General features: G+C 36.8%; 2 protein-coding genes and 1 long non-coding RNA gene across 6 annotated transcripts in view; 2 read left to right on the forward strand and 1 right to left on the reverse strand.

Annotated features, from left to right (window-relative positions):
* The window catches only part of Nup98-96 (nuclear pore complex protein Nup98-96), a 43204-nt gene extending 36426 nt beyond the window's left edge, over positions 1-6778 (forward strand). For both annotated transcript variants that reach the window (XM_073962147.1, XM_073962148.1), the window contains 11 exons: positions 7-2440; positions 2500-3091; positions 3168-3270; positions 3332-3499; positions 3558-3802; positions 3871-4135; positions 4203-4957; positions 5022-5278; positions 5347-5756; positions 5817-5944; positions 6004-6778. In XM_073962147.1, coding sequence (XP_073818248.1) covers positions 7-2440; positions 2500-3091; positions 3168-3270; positions 3332-3499; positions 3558-3802; positions 3871-4135; positions 4203-4957; positions 5022-5278; positions 5347-5756; positions 5817-5944; positions 6004-6342 — 5696 coding nt within the window. In that variant the 3' untranslated portion in view covers positions 6343-6778. The remainder of the gene's footprint in view (positions 1-6; positions 2441-2499; positions 3092-3167; positions 3271-3331; positions 3500-3557; positions 3803-3870; positions 4136-4202; positions 4958-5021; positions 5279-5346; positions 5757-5816; positions 5945-6003) is intronic.
* Positions 6779-10067: 3289 nt separating this feature from the next.
* LOC141389911 (uncharacterized) lies at positions 10068-12669 on the forward strand. Its single transcript, XR_012409212.1, has 2 exons — positions 10068-10546; positions 10615-12669. It is a non-coding gene; the product is annotated as an uncharacterized lncRNA (long non-coding RNA).
* On the reverse strand, positions 10468-16380 carry LOC141389909 (uncharacterized). Of its 3 annotated transcripts, none has more exons than XM_073962151.1 (6): positions 16245-16380; positions 16009-16185; positions 15457-15753; positions 15152-15369; positions 11015-11072; positions 10468-10943 (listed from the first exon to the last, which is right to left on the reverse strand). In XM_073962151.1, coding segments are annotated over exons 3-6 (321 nt in total). In that variant the 5' UTR covers positions 15501-15753; positions 16009-16185; positions 16245-16380; the 3' UTR covers positions 10468-10942. The 3 variants fall into 3 exon arrangements, with proteins under 3 accessions (XP_073818252.1, XP_073818251.1, XP_073818253.1); XM_073962150.1 differs by having other exon boundaries at positions 15819-16185; XM_073962152.1 differs by lacking the exon at positions 16009-16185.
* Between the last annotated feature and the right edge of the window lie 8080 nt (positions 16381-24460).

The following is a 24460-nucleotide window of genomic DNA, read 5'->3' on the forward strand; positions in this document are numbered from 1 at the left end:
TTTCAGCTTTTGCCCAACCCCAACAAAATACAACACTCTTTGGTTCGGCCCAGCCCCAGGCAAATTCAACATCTTTGTTTGGTCAACCTACAGCAACATCGGCGTTCGGGGCGGCCGTTAAGCCAGGGGGCTTAGGTGGTTTTGGTCAAACAACAACTCAACCGACCACCTCTTTGTTTGGTCAACCTGCTGCATCTACAAGTGCTAGTGGCTTTGGTACCTTTGGCCAAGCCGCTCCCACGAATACCAGTGTTTTTGGCAGTTCCACAACATCGGCTTTTGGTCAACCAGCTAATGCTGCTGCAGCTGCCAATCCAGGAACATCTATTGCAAAGTATGCACCCACCATTGGAACTGATACTTTAATGAAAGGTGGCCAACCCAACAATGTCAATACCAAACAACACTGCATTACAGCCATGAAAGAATATGAAGGCAAATCCTTGGAAGAATTGCGCATGGAAGATTACATGGCCAATCGTAAGGGGCCACAAACGGGCACAACAACTGGTTTTGGGTTTGGAGCCGCTACACAGCCAACAACAGGGACAGGGTTGTTTGGTTCCACCACCCAACCCTCCACAGGTCTATTTGGACAACCAGCGGCAGGTACAACCGAAAACAAAGGTCTCTTCGGAAGCACTACCAGTGCTTTTGGCCAGCAACCCACAACTGGCTTTGGAGCAACAGCCACACAACCTTTTGGCGCAAAACCCTTTGGTGCTACAGGAACTACGGCATTTGGTGCCACAACCACTGACAGCTCAAATCCTTTTGGAGCCAAACCAGCCTTTGGTCAAACAACTCAACCTTCAATGTTTGGACAAACCACGGCCACCAGTACAGCACCCGCATTTGGACAAACAAATACTGGATTTGGTTCCGCGTTTGGTCAAAATACTAACCAACAACAGCCTTCGCTGTTTGGACAGCAGCAAGCCAATGATCCCAATAAACCAGCTTTTGGTTTAGGTGGGGTGTCAACAGCCAATACTGGTTTTGGAGGTTTTGGTAATACGGCCACAAGTACAGCAAGTGGTGGCTTGTTTGGTGCCAAGCCGGCTACTGGTTTTGGAGCAGCTCCCGCTTTTGGTCAAACATCTACCGCAAACACAGGCTTTGGTAATTTCTCCATGGCAAACACCAATACCACTGGAGGAGGTCTCTTTGGTAATACAAGTCTAAATAAACCTGCAACATCCGGATTCGGCGCTTTCGGCACTCAAACTTCCCAAGCACAACCACTTAATTTCAATTCCGGTACAGGTGGAACATCACTATTTGGCAATACTGCAGCCAAGCCTGGCGGTATGTTTGGTACTACTCTTGGTGGCACACAAAATACCACAGGTGGTGGACTATTTGGCACAACAGGTACCTCAGCATTTGGCACCAGCAATACAACTTTAGGAGGCGGTTTCGGCACCACTTTGGGTGGCGGCATGGGCACAATGGGCGGTTTGCCCGGGACACCCCAACAACAGCAACAAGTTCCCATACATCAACAGATTTTGTCTAAAGTTACCTCTCCCTATGGAGATAATCCAATCTTCAAGGATTTGAAGAGAAACGAAGAGAACGATCCCGCCAAGGCAACTAATCCCGCGGCACAAAAAGCCATCTTGGAAAGCGGTAATGTAAGCAGTCAATTTAAGGTCTCTACCAAGTCATCACCAAGTGTGGTACGTGTAAAGCCAATTGGTTCATCTTTGACCAAGAAGTCGCTGTTTGAGGGACTAGAAGAGTTCGATGCCAGTGTTGAAAGTTTCAGCTTGAAACCGAATGCCAAACGGTTGATATTGAAACCCAAGAATAATCAATCTTTGGGCTCAGTTGGTGGCAGTACTCAGACTCCACCCGCCAGTCAACAAAATACTCCCCAGCGCCAAATTGGCAGTAGCGGTCTAGGAGGACAAGATGCCCGAAATGATTCCTTCTCTGGAGAGATACCCACAGACCCACCTTCAAGAGATACTGGAGTAACATCTAGTGGTGGTTTGGCAACAGGTGGTAGAGGTACTCCTCTTAGCAGTGCTACTCCGACGAGTAGCAATGTCGGTGGAAGCACTGGTGGTGGTGCCTTAGATTCTAGTCGCCGCGAATCATGGCTGCATCCCAATAATTTGGAAAAGGTGCGTCAGCATAATTTGAATGCTGGTTTCGAGCCGGTCTCTTCCCATAATAGCACCTTGACTGAATTGGTACCGCGCAAACCGTTGGAAACGTTTACCGGACGCATGTCCGTATCTACTGTGCAAGAAAATCCATTTGAAGATCAACCCTCAAGATTGGAAGGTATGAGTTCGGCTGGTGGTGGCGGTGCAAATGAAAGTGTTTTGTCTGGCCGTTCCTACAGCGGTGAAGATAAATCAATTTTGGTGGAAGATAATCAGGCGGACTATGAAGAACATCCCACGGGCATAACTCTTAAGAGAGTGGGGTAGGTTTTGATGAAAATTGTGGGTGAAGATTTTAAATGTTAAAGAGATTTTGTTTTAGCTATTACACCATACCCTCATTGGATGATTTGAAATCCTATTTGGCCGAGGATGGTTCTTGTGTGGTGCCCAATTTCACTGTGGGTCGTGAGGGCTACGGCAATGTCTACTTTGGCAAGGAAATGGATGTGGCTGGCCTAAATCTAGATGAAATAGTCCATTTCCGTAATAAAGAAATCATCATTTATCCCGATGATGATAATAAACCACCAATTGGCCAGGGTTTGAATCGTGAAGCTCAAGTAACATTGGATCAGGTGTGGCCTTTGGATAAGAGCATACATGAACCCATTAAGGATCCTCAACGTTTGGCTGAAATGGATTGGGAAGCCAAGTTGCGACGTGTCTGCGATAAAAATGATACACGTTTTATAGAATATCGCCCTGAAACTGGTAGCTGGGTATTTCGTGTTAAGCACTTTTCTAAGTATGGCCTAAATGATAGTGATGAAGAAGATGATGTGCCAACCGATCCAAAAAAAGCAAAAATGGGAGCAGCTGCTTTAGATGCAGCCAAGCAACAGCAAGGTGCTGTTGGTGGAGCCATGGGCCAAGATAAAATGACTTTGGCGGCCTTGAAAAATGCTCAGAAGGTAAGGCGAAGAAGAAATGTGAGTGGCATTTGCAAAAAAAGTGTTTGCTAATATTGGTTTCGTTTTTTATCATTAGATCTCGGAAGATGCTGCACGTTCTTTGGACCCAAAATCCTTGACAAATGCAGGATTTTATCCCATGGATGAGTCGGCGGAATTTATGCTTATGGATAAGACACGTAAGTATTGGATTCTTTTTTTAGGTTTGCTTTGGAAATAACCGATTTTTTAATCACATAGAATATTTTCAAAACAATGGCAATGATTTCTCCATGTTCGATCCACCACAAAATTATAAACAAGGTTTGACTAGTCCCACCGCAACATTGGCCAGAGATATGGGTACCGATTCACACAAATTACAATTGATGAAGGCCTCATTTTTCATTGAGGATGATAATAAATCAGGTAGATAGAAATATTCCGATTTCAAATTCCCCTTTTAAGCTATTTTAAAACTTTACAGAAACTTCTGAATATGGATTACAAAGAGATTTCAATCGCAATATGCCTGCCACTGGAGGCCTATTTGGTCGTCACATGCAGGATATGTATGACTCGTCGCAGTCTTTGTGGAAAGATGGTCCAGGATTGGGCGGTCACTTATCTGAGACATCCAGTCAAGCTGATTTTGGCAATGTTTTGGTCTCACCCCCAGCCCCTGCATCTTCGGCGGGGTCCTTGACAAGTGTTTTGAAATCAAAAGGCACAGTAAGTACAAACAGAATCAATGTAACTACAAAAATCTATATTTTACTATTTTACGTTTAATTTTAAAGCACAAGGCAATGTCAGACGAATCGGAATCCCCTGTGGAAACTGTTGTGGCAAAGATGCCACCATTTCTTGTTAGACCCAAGGTGGCCATGGTTAAAAGCTTGGCATCACATGTGCCATTGAGCAAATCCATTGCATATCCTCTAAGATTAAAATGGCCTGCCGATTTGGGCCTCTATAATGGTAGGAAATTTAAAATGGGCTTTGGACCCCAAAACACCTTGATTGTGCCAACAACACGCAACAATTTAAATCGAGAAATCAAATGTAAGTTTTACCCAATAAAAACTACAGAATTAGTCATTTTAAAGTACCCCTATATTTTCTATTACAGCCAAAAATCTGCTTGAAGTTTCATCCCTGCTCTTTAAAACCCGTGGCATAAATGACTTCTCCAATATGGTCATGCAGCAAATAAAACTCTCCGCCACCCAATCATATGAGAATTTCAAGGAAAGTATTGTTGATCATTTGCACATTCAATTACGCAATTCCCAACAACAGGATGTGGAGGGCAGTGAATGCCCCTATATTAAGTCAGATGGTGGTACCGATTTAATTGTCAAACATTTAGATGAAGCCATAAAACTTATAAATCTTGGACCCCTCGAAGAATACAATGTATCGGTGTGGTCATTGTGTTTAGCTCTGTGGGGTGATCATGAAGCTCTGGAGGGACGTGATCCAACATCACATTTTGTTGTTATGTATCGCCGGAACCTGCTATCTGAATGGTTGGAGAATACCCTAACCGACAAGGATCTCCTAACACGTACGGTTTCAAAGCACACTTACTTGGAGCATTTAATGGATTTGGTAATGTGTCACAAAGTGACGGAGGCGTGTGAATTGGCGTTTTCTTATGATGATGCAAACATGTCTCTACTACTGGCCCAATTGTCATCGGGACCCACAGTGCGTCAACTAATGGAAGATCAACTGGCTGCTTGGAATTCCGACAAAGCTGATCAATTTATACAAATTGAACGTTTGAAAATGTATATGCTTGTGGCGGGTGTATCACTTATGTCATCGTCGCATGGTGTTATCAACACTTTGGATGGTATTGAGTGGATTAAGGTATTAGCGGTAAGTATTAGAAATTGGAAAAACTAGATACAGATAATTGACATTTCTCTTTTACAATCTATAGCTTCAATTGTGGTATTTGTCCTCTCCAACATCCTCAATAACAGATGCCCTTTTGGCCTATGAAAAATCATTCAAATCTGAGGAATTTTTCTGTTTACCTCCTACCCCAATTTACATGGACAGTGGTAGCAGTGAACGTCAAAACCTATATGATTTACGTTATCATTTATTGCAATTGTTCTCCAAGCGAAGTCATCCAATGGAAAGTTTATTGAATCCTGCAACACATACCGTTGATCCCATGGATTATCGTTTGAGGTAAGCAAATATGGGATTAAAATAAAACTGAATACAATTTTTAAAATTTCTTAACCTCCAAATTGCAGTTGGTTATTACTACAAACTTTGGAAGCCCTGGGTTACCGCCACTGTTCGGAGCTAAGTGAATCCCAATTGCATGTTGGTTTTGCCTCACAATTGGAAAACAATGATTTATGGGAATGGGCCATATTTGTGCTGCTGCACATAAAAGATAAAAATCAACGTGAATTGGCTGTGCAAAATGTGCTCTATCGTTATGTGACTGTGGCCAAAGATGTTACTCTTAGCGACAAGGAGAAATTTGTCATTAACAATTTGGGCGTACCCGAAAAGTGGATAGATTATGCCAAGGCCGTGAAAGCTGGTGCTGTGCAAAATTATCATTTGCAGGCGAAATATTTGCTAAAGGCCAAGCAATGGTCCTTGGCCCATGAAATTATATTCCAGCATATTGCTCCAGATGCCATAATTAATGGTAATTCGTGCATGGAATATTTTAAAGGTTTTAGTAATAAATTTCTTTTTATCTCCTTAGATAACTTGGATTATTTACACAACCTGCTGACTCAATTTGAGACACCCGACCTAAACAAGGCCGTTAAAGTACCCAATTGGTCGAATCAGGGACAAATTTTCCTTGATTTCATAGACATTAATGAGAAGGTATGAGTTAACATAATAACCACCAATATCGACATTTGTTGAACGTCTTGTCCTTTCAGTTTAAGGGTCTGAAATCGTTAAAAACCGAAGCTGATATTGAAGCCCGCTGGGAAAATCTGAAACCTCAATTGGCTGATTTATGTTCACGTATCAATCTCCTGCCCTGTCCCACACCCAAACATCGTTTGTGTCAAAGTGAAATTGCCCAAAATTTAGCATGTCTAGTACGTGGCGTCCTACTTGTATGTCCAATCTTAAATCCCTGTCTTATCATTAAAATTGCCCTGGAACGTTTACCATTACCCCAAGAATTTGCTCAGCAGGAGCTTAGAGCATTACTCGATACACTGGTTGGTGATCTGTCAAAGGCCCAAGTTGTGGGGCCAAGTGAAGTGTGACCCAGCACCTAGACTTATTGTAGTAATGTGGAGTAGTAATTTTAAGCAATTATCAGTTTTTTATGTTTTAATTTTCAGCAGAAACAAAAAAGAAATATAAAGAAGAAAATTTAAATGATAAGCGTCGCCCTAATAATAAATTTATTGCTACTGTTTCCCCCCAAATCGTAGATCCGTTTTTCTTCATTAGTTCCCAAACCGTAGTGATTTTTTTGTTATGGCCCAAATCAAGTTAATGAATAATAAGAATAAAAATTGTAGCAACATAAGTTCGTAGTAACACATCGTACTTTGTTTCTTATCTAATTTTAAAAGCACTCCTTTTTTTGTTTGTTTTAAATTATACAAAAAAACTTTAATAAAAAACTATTGTTAAAAACCAACACAAAATATGCAAATAAACCAACTACATTTTAGTGTATAAATAATTTAAAAATGGAATCTTCAGTTTTGAATTAGTAAGCAAAAGAGAAGTAGTAACATCGACAACAGTGGTAAAATAAAATTATGCGATTACAAAAAAAAAAACACAAATATAAGTGAAGCACTTGTGAAATATAGCTGCAAATATACAATGAAATAGAAACGATTGCCAGCATGGATCACATTGAACCTAGGCACGAATAGGGAAAGAATTGAATTAAAGCACATTGCGGTCCCGTGTGAGTATAAACACCATAATCGTATGTTATTACCACCAAATCGAAGTTGATCGAGTATAATACATGTACTCAACTGGCACCAATTTACTGGCATGTGTAACTGCAGCGTAATGCCTTGTTCATACTCTCTGTAATTCCATACAAAATTCTGAAAGCGAAGAACGATTTTTGTACATTGTTCAATTCAAATTACTCTCCGAACGACGATAAAATATGGGCTTAAGACGGGTTTACACGCGCACGCCCGATTTTTTTGAAATTTTTACCACAGGTAGGTCTCGTTGCCCTGATCACAAAAATATATATATCGTCTAGATGTAGTCCATACTTCCCGAGATATAGGCCTTTAAAGTTCCAAAAATATGTAGCCGAAGGCCGGCTAATTAGAGAAAAATTAATAATATAAAAAAAGTATTGTTTCCATTCCATAGATTTGCACTTGTCCATAGGTGAAAGTCTTAAATCCCCGGCCGAAGGCCGGTTATTTAGAAAAAAATTTAATTTAAAAGAAAATTTTGTGCCCCTTCCCGAGACTTTTACCTGTCCATAGCAGAAAGTCGTAAATCCCCGGCCGAAGGCCGGCTAATTAGAGAAACATTTATAATTTAAAATAAATTTTTGTTCCCGTTCCCTAGATTTGCCCCTGTCCATAGGAGAAAGTCTTAAATCCCCGGCCGAAGGCCGGCTATTGCAAAAGAAAATTATAATTTAAAAGAAAATTTGGAACTTTAATGGCCTATATCTCGGGAAGTATGGACTACATCTAGACGATATATACATTTTTGTGATCAGGGCAACGAGACCTACCTGTGGTAAAAATTTCAAAAAAATCGGGCGTGCGCGTGTAAACCCGTCTTGTTCCAAAATATGTTCCATCTCTAGCAAATGATAGTTGGTCTGTTCCAGTACTGCAAGAATCTACAACTTTTTACTATTTTTTCCGATAACATAAAGGAAAACATGTTATCGTAGTAAAAAATAGTAGCTTCTTGCAGGTTCTGGAACAGAGCCAGTATTTATCGAAATAAATTCATTTTGAAAGACAAATGCTCTGTTCCAGAACCTGCAAGAAGCTACTATTTTTTACTACGATAACATTTTTTCCTTTATGTTATCGGAAAAAATAGTAAAAATTAGCAGATTCTTGCAGTACTGGAACAAACCAAAAATTTACAAATTTATGAAAAACTCCAACATTTTTAGAAAAACTGAAAATATGAATGACAAGTAAACGGTGGAACGATTAGTATACATTCAAATCAGAGTAAATTTCTGGTCTGTTCCAGAACTACAAGAATCTACTAATGTATACTATTTTTTTCGATAACATAAAGGGAAAATTGTTATCGTAGTAAAAATTAGTAGCTTCTTGCAGGTACTGAAACAGAGCATTTGTTGTTGTTGTAGCAGCATGAAACCTACGTAGAAGCATAAGTTTAATGTTGGGTTGGCAGCCGCTGGCCGAAACACTATGGTTTCGGGTCAATCCGGTACGCTAGAACCCGCTGCCATGGTATTGCAGAGCAATTGTCTTCTCTTCCATTGCAGTTACATTTCCTGTCGATTGTTTCAAATTCGCGTACAAATCTAAAATCAAATACCTGCCTGAAAGTCGGTATACCAAAAAGTTAATTTGGCATTTCTCTCTATCGCTAATTTCTAAAATAGAAAATTTGAAAAATGTGTTCAAAACATCACAATTTTAAGAAAATTGAAAACATGAATAAAAAGAATAGAATATTACATAAAATAGATGTTTGAAGGAAAAAATTATTTTTCCAATTCATATCAACTATCTCTTCTGGTTTAAACTTCCTTTAAAATCAGCAAACAATTGGCCTGTTCCCGAACTGCAAGAAACTAATAATTTTTACTATTTTTTCCGACAGCATAAAGGAAAAAATGTTATCGTAGTAAAAAATAGTAGCTTCTTGCAGGTTCTGGAACAGACTAAATAAGTGTGAAAATATGTGGTCTGTTCCAGAACTGCAAGAATCTACTAATTTTCACTATTTTTTCCGATAACATAAATGGTCTGTTCCAAAACTGCAAGAATCTACTAATTTTTAATATTTTTCCGTAACATAAAGGAAAAATTGTTATCGTAGTAAAAATTTTTATATTCTTGCAGGTTCTGGAACAGAGGAAAAGTTGGTATGAAGTATGTACCATGTAATATGAACGGGAACGGGTATACGTAATTGTGAGAGCGAACAACGTAATTAAAGTACTGGTATGAACATGGCATAAAACCACCACCTGTCACCGATAACGTGTTATCATTAATCGAACGGAGCGATTTTTATTTCGTTTAACATCTACATCAACTTAAAATACAAACGAATTTTGAAAATCGTAGTGAAGGCCATTTTCTGACGAAGACTTCAACGTTCTTAAAGTGATAGAATTCCACCTAGAGTTCTTTCATCAATGACATAGGTGAGTGCATTACGATTTTATTTCTGTACCTTTTTTCCAATTTAAAGAGTTAATTGCTTTGTTCCAGAACCTGCAAGTAGGTACTATTTTTTACTACGATAGCATTTTTCCCTTGATGTTATCGGAAAAAATAGTACAAATTAGTAGATTCTTGCAGTTCTGGAACAGACCAAATGTCTCGTAAAGCGCTTTTTCAAGGCAACTAAATTGGAAATTGCGAGGTCATAATTCTGTTGACTTGGTCTACGGATTTTCAAAAAAAAAGAACGATATTTCAGAAGTTTCGCGATTATTTGCGTTTGGTAAATTTATAAAAAAAAAATTGGCATAAATTGATTATACGAACATCTGGCAGAAAAATCCTACCATGGGAGATCTTCTCGTCCTGATTACAAAAAATATATAAATTTTCGAGGAAAGTGGAAAGTCCATACTTCACGAGATATGGGACTTTAGATGCGACAGAAAATTCGCTTGTTTACTTGAAAAAATTACAATTTAAAAGTAAATTTTGTTCTCGTGCCTGAGATTTGCTCCTGTCCATAGGAGATAGTCTTAAAACCCCGACCGAAGACCGGCTATTTGTTGCGTGTGGCCCTCAATTAAATGTAATTTATGAATTTAACTAAACCCGGCAGCATCTCTCAGAGCAGTTGTTCGTTGGTGCCGGTAAGTGCAAAATGAAAGCGGATACGCCAAGCGGCCGGTAGGGCTAGTTAAATATTCAGTGTTGCCATATATGCAAGCCCGATTAGTGGAAACGTGACACGTATAGTGGCCGGGAAATGCAACCCTGAGCCGACAGTATTAGGTCTGTACGGACAACAAAAAGGAAAATGATAAACGTCAAGGAATTTAGCCATAATGCCGGAAAAGTGGGAAAATGCGTTTGGGTAAAGGCCATATAAAAGGCATAACGGGGCGAAAATCTGATTAGAAGTTTCTGGTGCGTTAAAGGAAGCCATTTTCTTAAGGTCCTGTTTAAATCCCCCATACAATAATAAAAAGTGGAAAACTTAAAAAATTTATAATATAAAGTTTTGTTTTATTGTCATTGAACGTGTGGTTGTTCTTACATTAAGCTTTGTGCGTGATAAACAACAGTAAGTTTTGCTTTGTTGTGTGTGTTGAAGTATTGTTATGTGAACGTGTTTTTTTTTATTTATTAAAGATAACGCCAACACCAGTAAACCAACACCGTCTGAACTACTGGCCCCTCCTCATATCTATAGGGAGGAGGTCAGTAATTTTTGTGGCGATTCAGCCTTTAATGTATGAAGAATACCGCCAGGAATTAATGGAAATTTGGCCAAAAGTTTTCGGTAAAAGCCAGCCCCAAATTTTGTGGCAATTCCAGCCAAAGACCAGGGAAATAGCCTGTATTGGTTGTAGCTAATTGTGGACGTTGGCAGAAAAAATCTTACAATCTGGATTTATGTCTTTCAATTAATGAAGTATTCAGCCTTGAGATGTGTCTGCATTAAACAGCAAATGAATTATCTGGAAATATGTAGAAATGCCATTTATTAAATAATTAGAGTCAAGGTAAAAACGTTATTATTAATGCTTACCAATTTTGATGTGTCCGTCCATTAAACCGGCCAAAAGTGAAGGTTTTTCCGTGGCTTCCTGAAAAAAGAAAAAAAGAAGAATTATGAATTATTTGATGACTTAAAAATTTTGCTAAAACAAATAGTAATTTCGACTAAATACTAAATTAGAATTAAATTTTTAACAATATATTAAGTGTGTTGTCCGTAGTTAAAAATTTAGAATTTAAGATATTAAAAATTTTGTGAGGGTTTTTAACGCCAAGAATCTACGTGAGAGTAGGGTTACCTCTTTCCTACGTAAGGAATAATTTCAAGTTTATAGCGTATGGACCATATGGTGATGTCCATTTCCACTAACTAAGAGAGCTCTGTTAGGAAGTAGGAAGGTTAAGTAAAGTGGCCAGATTGGCAAAAATCAAGATCCTAACGTATGTTGTCGGTAGCCTGAGTAAATACTCGCATTTATAAGGTCTGGTGGTAGCAATTCAAAATTTACATTTTTATGTTCCCTTTGTTTTAGAGTTAAGATTTTTCGATATGTTAATAAAATGTTTTAATGTTTGATTTTAGTATAAAAAATGAATCTTTAAGTGTTTTCTGTAAGAGAGGAAAATAGGGTTATGTTGACGTGAGGTAAGTGTGTGTGGAAATTGGGGCCCTTTAAAATTTATGTTTTGTTTTTATGCCAGGATGAAAGGGTCAAGGCAGGGTGGGCAAAGTGGGGGAACGATAACACCAAGTTCCTTCGTCATGTTTGTATGTAGTGTTGTGTCGTTTTGTTTGTTTTTGAAAGTGATGCCCCGGACTGAGCAGCTGGAACCCCACCATAGCGCCGCATTAGGCGGTACGCAACAGTATGGCGCCCAAACAAAAAAGTAATTGTCCTATCGTCCAATAAATCTAAGTGCAACATAACACCAGCACTGCTTCAATATGAAAATATTTTTTTAAGACGAAGGACATTAAATGTCAAACTTGTGCATTAACACCGAAGCGCAAACCCATAGACCGTAGGGTGAAATAGTTAAAACGTGAGATCGCATTTTCTATAGTCTAACGGATATTGCATCCACTTTTTTTTTATAAAAAATTGTGTTAATTGTGCAATATTTAATTTAGGTCATTAGAAAATTAGGATGTCTCGTTCCATTTTATAGGGTCTATACAATAGCTCTTGTTCGTCAATTGTAACAAAGATTGTATTGTGTTTATGACCTGTGTTTTATGTATCCGTGTTTTATTTATAATCAAATGCAATAGACTAGGGTTAACATGGGGGTAGTGCAATATCTGCTGCGATGAGTAGGTCGCAGACTGTATTGCACCAATAACTCTTAACGCGAGATCTTTTTTCGACAAAATAGGTAGAAAAATGCCGCGGTGTTATCCTTTAGAAGATTAGTGTTCAGTTCATGTGTAAGTCCATTCTATCAATACAACGTGATGACCTATTTAGGACACTTAAATAATTGAATGCGTATTTAAAATTGAAAAAAAAAGAAACCATACAATTTACCTCACTAGCAGCTGAAAATATACCCTATTACCTCATATATGTACGTAGTCTGTATTCGTAAAAAGAAAATAATTTAGTTTGTCTTAGCTTGTAACTTATAAACTCGTTATAACTAACATCTTTAATTTAAGTTTTCGTTGTCCAAAAAAATTAAAAATTTATCCTATTAACAAATATTAAGTAGGCTAAAATTGTCAGTTTATTAGTAATCTTCAATCATGCTTTAAATATTTCCACTAATTCTGTGCTTTGATATTGATCTAAATTTAACGGCCCAACGAGTGTGATCCTGAAGTGTAATAATCATTGTTAATGATCTACTGGGTTCGTCTATTCTGAAAAAAAAAATGCAGAACACAAATAGCGATCAGTCAAGTTTGGGTTTTATCTGGCCCCGTCATAAATAATAAACCGTATACTAGTGCGGAAGCTAGTTTTTCCCAACCGATTTTACCAATAAATATGTTTTCTAATCAAGAAGACTTTGTGAGAAGTCTGGTTCACGAAAGCCTGGAACAGTTCAGCTCGAACATCCAGACTCTAGTACAAGACAGCATGTCCAAAGAGATGGAAAAGTTATATGGCGTCCTTGATAAACTTAGTGATGCTATTAACAGATTGTCTGTTGATGATCACACGGTTCCCCAAAATGCGACACCCCAGTCGCATCCCAATGAAAATCATACACCCCAGATGGAACCTAATGAAAACAATAGATCTCAGGTACATCAGAATCCAAACACTCAATCTGTACCAACTGGTAACACTGCACCTCAGTCATTGGCGATTAACAATATTCTATCTCAACCCCAACCCAAGGACAACGTCCTAAATCCAAACCAGTGGACTAAAGTTGACTTACTAGAGAAAAAGGTGTCACGACGGGAATCAATAGATGAATTTTGTCATGACAGCCAATTGATGCATTCAAAAATTGAAAACCCGGTTTTTGATTGGATTACCCTAGTCAAAAATAACTTTACTAAGAGTGTCCACACTTTGAAGGCTCCATTTCAATTCACATTAAAAAAGAAAAGGAAAAAAAAGAGAGTAAGGGGGAAGGAAGTCAAACTTTTGTATTTGTGCAGTTTGTTTTGATCATCAGAAATTATGAAATATAATATTTTATTATCTTTTGATGAGCCATAAAAACGTCCTAAATTATTCATAAATGTAAATGTAATAAAGGCAATAATTCTGTGATATAGTAATATAAGTGCAATATAGGTTAAGAAAATGAATGTTTGTGAACGTCCATTTTTGCCTTTTGCATCAAATTATTACTAGTAATTATTGACTTTGTTAGATTATACACATATCTTTTATTATGCTAAGAAGTATCTATGAGTGCCCGGCTTTTTGAGACTAACAGGGTGTGGGAGTTCCCTACGTTGGGACAGAAACAAAGTTATAATAACAAACAAAACGACACCCATAAATGTACACCGAAAAGTCTTGGAGTTAAAATGTTGAAAACCCATTTTGAAGAAATATCTGGAATCTTCCTACGTCTGTGCGATGGTATTCCTAAATATCATCCGCGCAACGATAACCCCTGTAATAACATACAAAACTTCCATAAGCGTTGATTCCAACTTCATTTTTTTGGTAAATTACTATTCACCGACAAATTCACAAAAAATTCAAAATTTTTTTTTATTATTCCGCTAAATTTTTTTATATCATCCACAATTACATATTTTTGGTAAATAACTCTCCATAAATTTGTGAAGAAATAATAACAAATGTATGTGAGAACAATTCAATAATAATATAATATAAACATTTCACTAATTATCTTGGTTATTTTTCCGTTATTAGTATTTTCTTTTAATCAATTTCAATAGTGCAAAGCAGATGAAGTTTTTTGTTTATGTTTATATCATGGACATTATTTGCCTATTTATTTGTACTGCAGATACAATCACACCCAAAAAAAAAAAACAACCACATTTCTTTTGTATGCTATCCAATGCACCGTGGTATTCTCGCCAGCAGTTACCCACACATTTGTTTATGCCATTGAGTTCCTTATGCGTTCCAAATATTTCATTATCAATTTGAATGAGTGCAAAACAGACGAAACTCATTTGTTTATGCTTATAACCAGCCATGAACACTACATACATATGCCTATCCATTTTACTGTGTGTTCATACACACGAAAAAAACATCCACACACAGATGAAACAGGTACCAGTTTTTTTGCTAGCCAATGGACTTTAAGATTCGCACACACAAGTGCCCACAAAATTTCTAATATTTTCATGCCCAGATTGAAGAATTGTTTTTGTAAACACACATCTTTGCTTGAGATGATTTTTTTTTATTCATAAACAACACAAAACTTCCCTTTCAGACACCTTGCACACTTTTTTTTATTGCATAAATATTCTACCGGGGAAGAGTTAATCTTTATTCAGGACCACAACAAACGTTGTTGTGTAAACACGCACCATCTCTGCTTGAGATGACATTTCAAATTCGTAAACAACTTCAGAAAACATCCCTTTTAAATACATAGCGCCACAAATTATCTGTCACTTATTATCCATGAGATTGTAATTATAATATTATTCACTTGTGCACTGAGATAAATATAATAACATAATCACAACCAATAATACAAAAAGACTCACCTGAGTAGTTAGGTTGAAATGAGTTGCTCCACGTGAAAATATTCTGCTTCGATTCCGTATTGAGTACATTCACTATTCGTGGATGGGAACAGGACTGGGTAAATCCATAAACATAGAAACAGGATGAATGGTTATCCATTACGATTTTCATGAAACTAGCTTCAATTGTAGAAACAGGTAGATGTGTTATGATATGCCAGACAAAAACACCCAGACGGCTGAAAACAAACAAACACATCAGCACATTTAAAAATATATTTAAATCAGTCACTGCACAAACCACAGAAAACAAAAAGTTATCTTACCTGTCCTTTACTATTCTCTTGTGTACGTAAACTCCACAAAACATCCTACATTCTCTCCCATCTGAAATTTTTCCGGTTGAAAAATTTACAAACAGGTAGTTTTGTTAATATACAGTTGTGGGTAAAAGGCCATTATAGCAAGATTTCCGTGTGTCCGTGTGTATGCACATCACAACTGAATGAATTTTGTAAGGACTAAAAGGGTGTGTTTCCAAACAAACTCTAATTCGTCATTTCATAAAAGAAGTATGGTATGAGATTCCATAACAATGCGAGGTGTTAATCACATGAAGAAACCTAAAAAGAAAGAAATATTGGTTGAATAAAATGTTTAAAAAATTATATGAAAATTCTTCACTTACCATCCTTATTAATTTGCCAACGACGAATAGCCGTCAACATGTTTACATTTTTTTGCCAAACTTGATGGGTGAAGGCAAGAAAAGTGTAGCATATTTGTGAGCGCAACAACCACAATGTGTGTAGACATTTTATGGAGAGTATGTATGGGAATGAATGACAGTGTACACACATTCATCACATTCATATTACCCCAAGCAAAATCAATGTAAATCTCCAAAACGGTAATCAATGAGTGGACAGCCACACATATACAGATGTATGAATGGTGAGACACCGGCATAGTTTGGTATACCCACGCTACTTTTTGTGCGTACAAAAAAACGGCAAACAGAAAATGTCCATTCAACGAGAGTGGGAATTTCATACCTGTAAAGGAAAATGCGTGTTATTAATATTTACCAAACAATTGATATGCACATGCTTACCTTTATTCCAGAATCCAAAACGGGGTTTTATGGTTTCCACATATACCTAACCTCATGGTCATTTTAAGGGTATGGCGTCCTCACACATTTATTCCATGTTATTTTTGCCATCCTGCAGGTAATTTTGCTAGGAACACTCCAAAATTCACGCACATCACCATTTCCATCGATGAACTTGGGAACGGTGATGTTTTGTTGCGTGTGGCCCTCAATTAAATGTAATTTATGAATTTAACTAAACCCGGCAGCATCTCTCAGAGCAGTTGTTCGTTGGTGCCGGTAAGTGCAAAATGAAAGCGGATACGCCAAGCGGCCGGTAGGGCTAGTTAAATATTCAGTGTTGCCATATATGCAAGCCCGATTAGTGGAAACGTGACACGTATAGTGGCCGGGAAATGCAACCCTGAGCCGACAGTATTAGGTCTGTACGGACAACAAAAAGGAAAATGATAAACGTCAAGGAATTTAGCCATAATGCCGGAAAAGTGGGAAAATGCGTTTGGGTAAAGGCCATATAAAAGGCATAACGGGGCGAAAATCTGATTAGAAGTTTCTGGTGCGTTAAAGGAAGCCATTTTCTTAAGGTCCTGTTTAAATCCCCCATACAATAATAAAAAGTGGAAAACTTAAAAAATTTATAATATAAAGTTTTGTTTTATTGTCATTGAACGTGTGGTTGTTCTTACATTAAGCTTTGTGCGTGATAAACAACAGTAAGTTTTGCTTTGTTGTGTGTGTTGAAGTATTGTTATGTGAACGTGTTTTTTTTTATTTATTAAAGATAACGCCAACACCAGTAAACCAACACCGTCTGAACTACTGGCCCCTCCTCATATCTATAGGGAGGAGGTCAGTAATTTTTGTGGCGATTCAGCCTTTAATGTATGAAGAATACCGCCAGGAATTAATGGAAATTTGGCCAAAAGTTTTCGGTAAAAGCCAGCCCCAAATTTTGTGGCAATTCCAGCCAAAGACCAGGGAAATAGCCTGTATTGGTTGTAGCTAATTGTGGACGTTGGCAGAAAAAATCTTACAATCTGGATTTATGTCTTTCAATTAATGAAGTATTCAGCCTTGAGATGTGTCTGCATTAAACAGCAAATGAATTATCTGGAAATATGTAGAAATGCCATTTATTAAATAATTAGAGTCAAGGTAAAAACGTTATTATTAATGCTTACCAATTTTGATGTGTCCGTCCATTAAACCGGCCAAAAGTGAAGGTTTTTCCGTGGCTTCCTGAAGAAAGAAAAAAAGAAGAATTATGAATTATTTGATGACTTAAAAATTTTGCTAAAACAAATAGTAATTTCGACTAAATACTAAATTAGAATTAAATTTTTAACAATATATTAAGTGTGTTGTCCGTAGTTAAAAATTTAGAATTTAAGATATTAAAAATTTTGTGAGGGTTTTTAACGCCAAGAATCTACGTGAGAGTAGGGTTACCTCTTTCCTACGTAAGGAATAATTTCAAGTTTATAGCGTATGGACCATATGGTGATGTCCATTTCCACTAACTAAGAGAGCTCTGTTAGGAAGTAGGAAGGTTAAGTAAAGTGGACAGATTGGCAAAAATCAAGATCCTAACGTATGTTGTCGGTAGCCTGAGTAAATACTCGCATTTATAAGGTCTGGTGGTAGCAATTCAAAATTTACATTTTTATGTTCCCTTTGTTTTAGAGTTAAGATTTTTCGATATGTTAATAAAATGTTTTAATGTTTGATTTTAGTATAAAAAATGAATCTTTAAGTGTTTTCTGTAAGAGAGGAAAATAGGGTTATGTTGACGTGAGGTAAGTGTGTGTGGAAATTGGGGCCCTTTAAAATTTATGTTTTGTTTTTATGCCAGGATGAAAGGGTCAAGGCAGGGTGGGCAAAGTGGGGGAACGATAACACCAAGTTCCTTCGTCATGTTTGTATGTAGTGTTGTGTCGTTTTGTTTGTTTTTATATTGAGTCCCTTTTCCTTTATTGTTCGACCCCTAGGGCTGATGGTGGCAGGGTTGGGAATCCCCCTGAAAGTGATGCCCCGGACTGAGCAGCTGGAACCCCACCATAGCGCCGCATTAGGCGGTACGCAACATATTTAGTAATACATTGTATTGCATATGATAGTGTATTCCGCAAGCTTTACAATGTTACCATATTGTCATTATCCGTTCAAAAATGACGAAGGGAATTTCCGGAACTTCAAAGGCCTATATCTCGTGAAGTATGGACTTTCCACTTTTATAATTTTGTAATTAGGACGAGAAGATCTACCTGTGGTAATAAGTACAGATTTTTCTGCCAACTATTCGTATAATCAATTTGTTCAAAAACATTGATTACAAGGTCGGCTTATAGCACATGGAAGCTACGAAGTCTTCTTCTGCGAAGAAATCGTATATTTAGGAGTAAATCCTTGATAATTAAAACACGTGGGATGCCAAGCGAACACTTAACACCGCCATTTTGCCAATTTTTTAAGCACGTAGGGGTGATATTCAATAGAAGTTTGTCTGTGCTTTGAGCCGTCCGTACCTTTTTTTATCACCGAATTCGCAGGGCTTGTCATGGTAGAATAAGAAAGGTAGAACAGGTTCGAAAAAACCATACCAAAATTGTCTATGGTGACAAACTTCAAGTTTTGTTTATGTTTGTTTCATATAAAATTCAATTTTCAAAATTAATGAAATGCTTAGGAAATACATTTTGTACAGAACAAATATTTTTTATGTGAATCAACTAAAAACGTTGCTGCTGCAGATGTTGTTGTAGCAACGCAAATATGTATTTCAGTTATCTGGTGCTGGTTCTTCTGTATCCAGACTCAAAAATTCTCCAACATGGACTGGCTGCGCCCATAAAGAATCAGGAGACAATAGTAAATGAGCTAAAAAATTAAGCATGCCATGGGGTTCCAAATCATATGCCGGGCATTTGTTGGTGGTCGTGGCATCAAGTCGGACCCAAACGAATTGAGCCGGCTGCATCGTTCACTAAAACCTCTCGTTTTATCTTGACAGTTGGCGTTCTTCTGCCGCAATGGATGGGTGGTGGTGTTGGTCTCCGAATACGGAATACATTCTGACCATTGTACAACCTGCGCAACTACATCAGTATCCTCACGTGCCTGGCGAGGGAAGATTGTCCACTATATCGTGGCAATGGTGCTCAATGCGATAACACATAATCAGGTATTGCATCAACAACATTTTGTTGTGCTGATGCAAGGGTAAAATCTTCATCTCCGCATGAAGATGGTCCTATGGTCAGATTAAAGTACTGCACTATGTAATCTATGTAGAGATTTAACCTATTATATACATATGTATATATATCATCGACGATAGGACCGGTGCTAAGATATTACAATAATCCGCATACATATTACAGCCTCAATGCCGACTGGAGGAAGCCAAACGCGACGTCTTCTCATTTTTTAAATTATGAAGATGTTAGTTGAAACGGATCGCCTTATTTTATTGTGGCGCACCAAATGTGTGTAGACCTTAACATGTTTGACGTCATACGTTATGCTATACGCTACGTCAAACATTAAGACGTACCTAGTGGCAACACTGTTATTGTCATCACTGACACTTTTGCGTTCACTAATACATACGTGTATGTGAATGTCAAATTGGACTCGAGCATCACAGTGATCATTATTAAAAAACCGGCAAGCGAAGAAGACGTAGAGAAAAGGAAATTGCAATTAAGACCCCCGTGCTGATTAAATATATCCCAAGAGGAATACAAAAGTTGAAGTCGATTTCCTGATCTTATTGAACAAGGCAAATAAATTTACAGTCATATAAAAGACTTTCATTGTGATCAGTGATAAATCTGAACGTGACCTTAGCAACAAACCAAATTTCTACTTAAATTTTTTTCTCCGCATTTTTTATGCATGGTAAGACATTTGCAATAAAACCGGTGTTTCTTGAATGTGAAATAAAATGATTTTCTTTAATTTTTTTCCAACTGTGTAGTGACCATCAAATAAATATTTATGCTTGCACAGTGCCTACAATAAATTTATTGGATTTGCGGAATTATTAATGAATGAAATTGAAGAAAGAGTGCCAAAACGACCTTACAATCAATTTTGGAATGTTGATGCAAATTTCCGTGTTCAAGTGCAACGCATCAAATCCTTCCCAGCATTAAATCATACTCCTCAACATAACCATACAAACAATTTATGCGGTGATGTATTAATGAAATTAAAATGTAGTGATTTGTGGAAATTTAGAATATTATAATGTGGAAATTTTAGACATTATAATTTTGCAAAATAATTTTGTTCCACTGAATTTTGTGCAACTTTTATAAAAATTTACCTGCCGCCGATAACGGTTCTTAACCGACATATTTATATATTTGTATGTATGTAATACATACTTAAGAATTTTTTTTCTCAATTCATTGAATTGTTTTGTCATTTCTAAATTTTGCCTTGCTGTACATAACGGGTCATAACCGACCTCTGTACATATGTACATACATAATTAGACATACATATTTTTTTAAGTTTCTTTTTGTAAACAACATCCCGTTAGGAATTAAGAATAGCTTAGAGTTTTTGTAAAAGAAGATGAGTGTCAAATATTAGAACACAACCCAGCAAACATTTTTAGACTTGACCCAAAAATAATATTTAAATGGGTAATTTTTTTCGAGTGCTAGATTATTGAGCTCAATCATCAGGCTATTTTAATAGACTTCTTGGTTAGTGCCATTGCACCAAAATGGGGTTTTTGTTATAAACAAAAATATTTTTGACATTTAGCCTTTTTCTATTTTCATCTTTTTTTCAATTTTTATTTTATGTTTAATTAATTTAATAAATAATGCAAATATGCAATTAATTTGTCATTTTTAATTTCAAATATTTTTCCTAATCTTATTATGAATTATGTTCAATAAAATGAATTTTGTTATGAATATGAAATTCTAAACTGACTTCGCATTTAAAAGGAATGTTGGGTAACCAAGGCTTTTAAGTTTTGAAGGTCACATTAAGGGACATTGTTAAATTAAAGGTACATACAATGTCATAGGTGACAGGGTGGGACAAGTGTACCTCGGTATGACATAAGACCTCGTCATACCACAAATGGTCACAGGTAAGATACAACAATGACTCACAATTGACCTTGTGCAATATAATTTAAAATCAACTCTACTTTTTAATAAACGTTTGGTTTCCGTGGCATGGAATGTTTATTTTAATATGTTCGCGCGCTGAAGAATAACGGGTTGAGAACTTACCTCCTGGATGAGCTAGCCAGGCAAATTTGTTATCTTACCATGCCCAAACCGACTTCGTATATTTTTCATACATTTTTATTCGATTTTATGCTTTGATTTTATTCAGCGGATAGCCGGCGCGTAACATAGTTTTCATTTTATTTTTACATATTACGATAATTTCGTTTTCGTTTTATAAAAATGAAAATTTTGTATGTATTTATGAACTTGAAATTTGTCATAATTTGAATATTAAAAGCAAAACATATCAAAATGAGTTTGACACGAGTCGGTCACCAACAGAAAAAAAATTTAATCAGCTGTGAGCTCTGCCATACCTTTCTTATTATACCATGGGGCTTGTCAAATATATAATACAGTTGGGGACAAAAGTTTACATACATCCCATAAATCTCGGGTTTTAGGCTATACAAGAAGTCTGAACTTAAATAACGGCATTTAACCCCCAAAAAATATTTTTTTCTCAGGCAACCAGAGACATTCGCCAAAACAATAAAATTTATAAGTTTTGCTAATTTTATAAATTGTATGGTTATACACATATTTCCTTGGGGTGTACGTAAACTTTTATTCCTATAATTACCGAGATGAAATCATGCGGCAATATTTTAGGAGTCGATCTTTAAAAGTCTCTGATATTCTGCCGGCTGATGGCGGAGATGTTGCGAGAAGGGTGTTCTTGAATGACCATTTTTCCCTGAGGCTAGTAGCTTAAATGCTGTTTGTAATAAGCTTCGTCGGCAGAATATTATCTCGAAGTATAGAATAATTAATGGAGATAAGGCTAAAGCAAAAATTATTCTGCCTGATGGTAAACAAATTGAACGTGATGTTTCCGGTTGCTCCTTACTATTGACGAGTCATAGTTGATTTATCTATTTCTATATGATTTTTTTTTTTCCACAATGTAAAACCTGGATACAACTGTAACTGTTTTTGAATTTCCATTTCGCCTCTATGAGGTTTCTTTTTCTAGTTGGATCCTGGTTCTATTGCTTTATTTGCTGTCGTATACATAGTTGATATTTTATTTATGATCTCATTTTTTTTTTAGTGTTTGTGATGAGTTGTTAAATCTGAGTGAAATATGTTTATAAAGATCCGTAGTATTTGCATAAATCTTTCGCATTTATATTTCCTTGCTTGGCTCCCTGGCGGCTTTGGTTTTGATGTCTTTTAACGAAAACCTTGGTCCAATAGTGAGTGATAACTCATATCTAAAACATGTTTTGCATCCATATAATAACAATTTGAAAATTGCTCACCTAAATTGCAGGAGCATTAAACCTACTACTAAATTTGATGAAATTAAATGTATTTTGGAAGATAATACATTTGATATTTTTGCTATTTCTGAGACATGGCTCTCGTCTGATATATTGGATTCTGCTGTTTCTATTCCTGGCTTCAACATATGTCGTAATGACCGTCAGATATCTGCTAGAGGTGGTGGTGTTGCCATATATGTTTCTAAGGGTCTTCAATACAAGTGTATTTTTAAAACCTCAGTTCAACGTTGTGAGTCTCTTTTCATAGAGTTGCAATTTTCTAATGCTAAACTTCTTTTCGGTGTCGTGTATTTGCCTTCGGGTAATATAGATGTTTTTGAGAGCTATCATTGTGACATTTTTGCTGAACATGTCAATATAATAGCTGTTGGAGATTTCAATTGCAATTTATTTAACCCTTCGAGAGCAAACCTGTTTCGGTCACTTTGTACTGGATTAAATCTTAATATTGCTCACAATTCAATCCCTACACACTTTGACTTAGGTAGTCGGTCGACATCTCTGATTGACTTCATGTTAGTCAGTGATTGCGCTCTCTTGAGCTACTCAAATCAGGTTCAGTGTCCTGCGATTTCTGACCATTCTCTTATTTTTGCATCCCTCTCTATTAATTATAATCCTTTACCAGAGTTTGTTGAATTCCGCGATTATAGGAACACTGATTGGGATGGTTTATTTTCATTCCTTGCTTCCTTTGATAACAATTTGATTATAGAGTGTACGGACGTGGATGTTAAATGTTCTTATTTATGTTCTCTTTTCGATGAACTTTTTTCCTTTGTTCCTATTGCTAGGAAACAAATTCGATACTCGGGTGATCCTTGGATGCTGTCAAGAGGAGTCAGGTTTGCGACTTCGATAAGGGATTTGGCTTTCCTTTCTTTCCAAAGGGATCCATCTCGGCAAAACTGGCGGATCTATTGTAAGTACAGGAACAAGTCAAAATCTGTTATACGCAAAGAGAGGAGAATTCATTATGCGAGGCTTTATGGGAGAATGGATTCCACTAGGCTTTGGAAGGTTCTAAGAAGTCATGGTTGTGTTGGAAACAACAATGAGGTGATAAATATTGATGTAAATACTATCAACGAGTTCTTTGCTAATGCTTCTGATGGATCTAATGATTTATTTTTTAATGTTGATGATTTCCTGGATGCTGATTCGTCTTTTTCTTTTCGCTGTATTAATGAAGAAGAGCTTTGTGAAGCAATGAATAAGGTTGCCTCTAAATCTGTCGGTATTGACGGCATACCTATATCCTTCATTAAACTTGTATTTCCATATGTCTCAGGTCTTATGCTAAATCTTTTTAATTCTATTTTGACTACATCAGTTTTCCCATCTGCGTGGAAGACGGCTCGCGTGGTGCCGATTCCAAAATCGCGGTCTGTTAGGGAATCTGATGACTTGAGGCCAATTTCTATTTTGCCAGCTGTATCTAAGATTATGGAGCATGTCATTAAAAATCAAATGCTTCAGATCTGCGAAAGTCGGATTAATGAGTGTCAATTTGCTTTTCGCAAGGGACATAATACTACTCATTTATTGCTTCAATTAACTGACTCCATTCGTAAAGCCATAAATGATGATATGGTTAGTGTTCTTGTATCATTAGATTTGTCCAAAGCCTTCAATTCTATTGATTATACCTCACTTATATTAAAAT

This window comes from Musca autumnalis, unplaced genomic scaffold, assembly GCF_047663935.1.
Source record: "Musca autumnalis isolate F117 unplaced genomic scaffold, ASM4766393v1 scaffold_1, whole genome shotgun sequence".
NCBI classification, from domain to species: Eukaryota; Metazoa; Arthropoda; class Insecta; order Diptera; family Muscidae; genus Musca; species Musca autumnalis.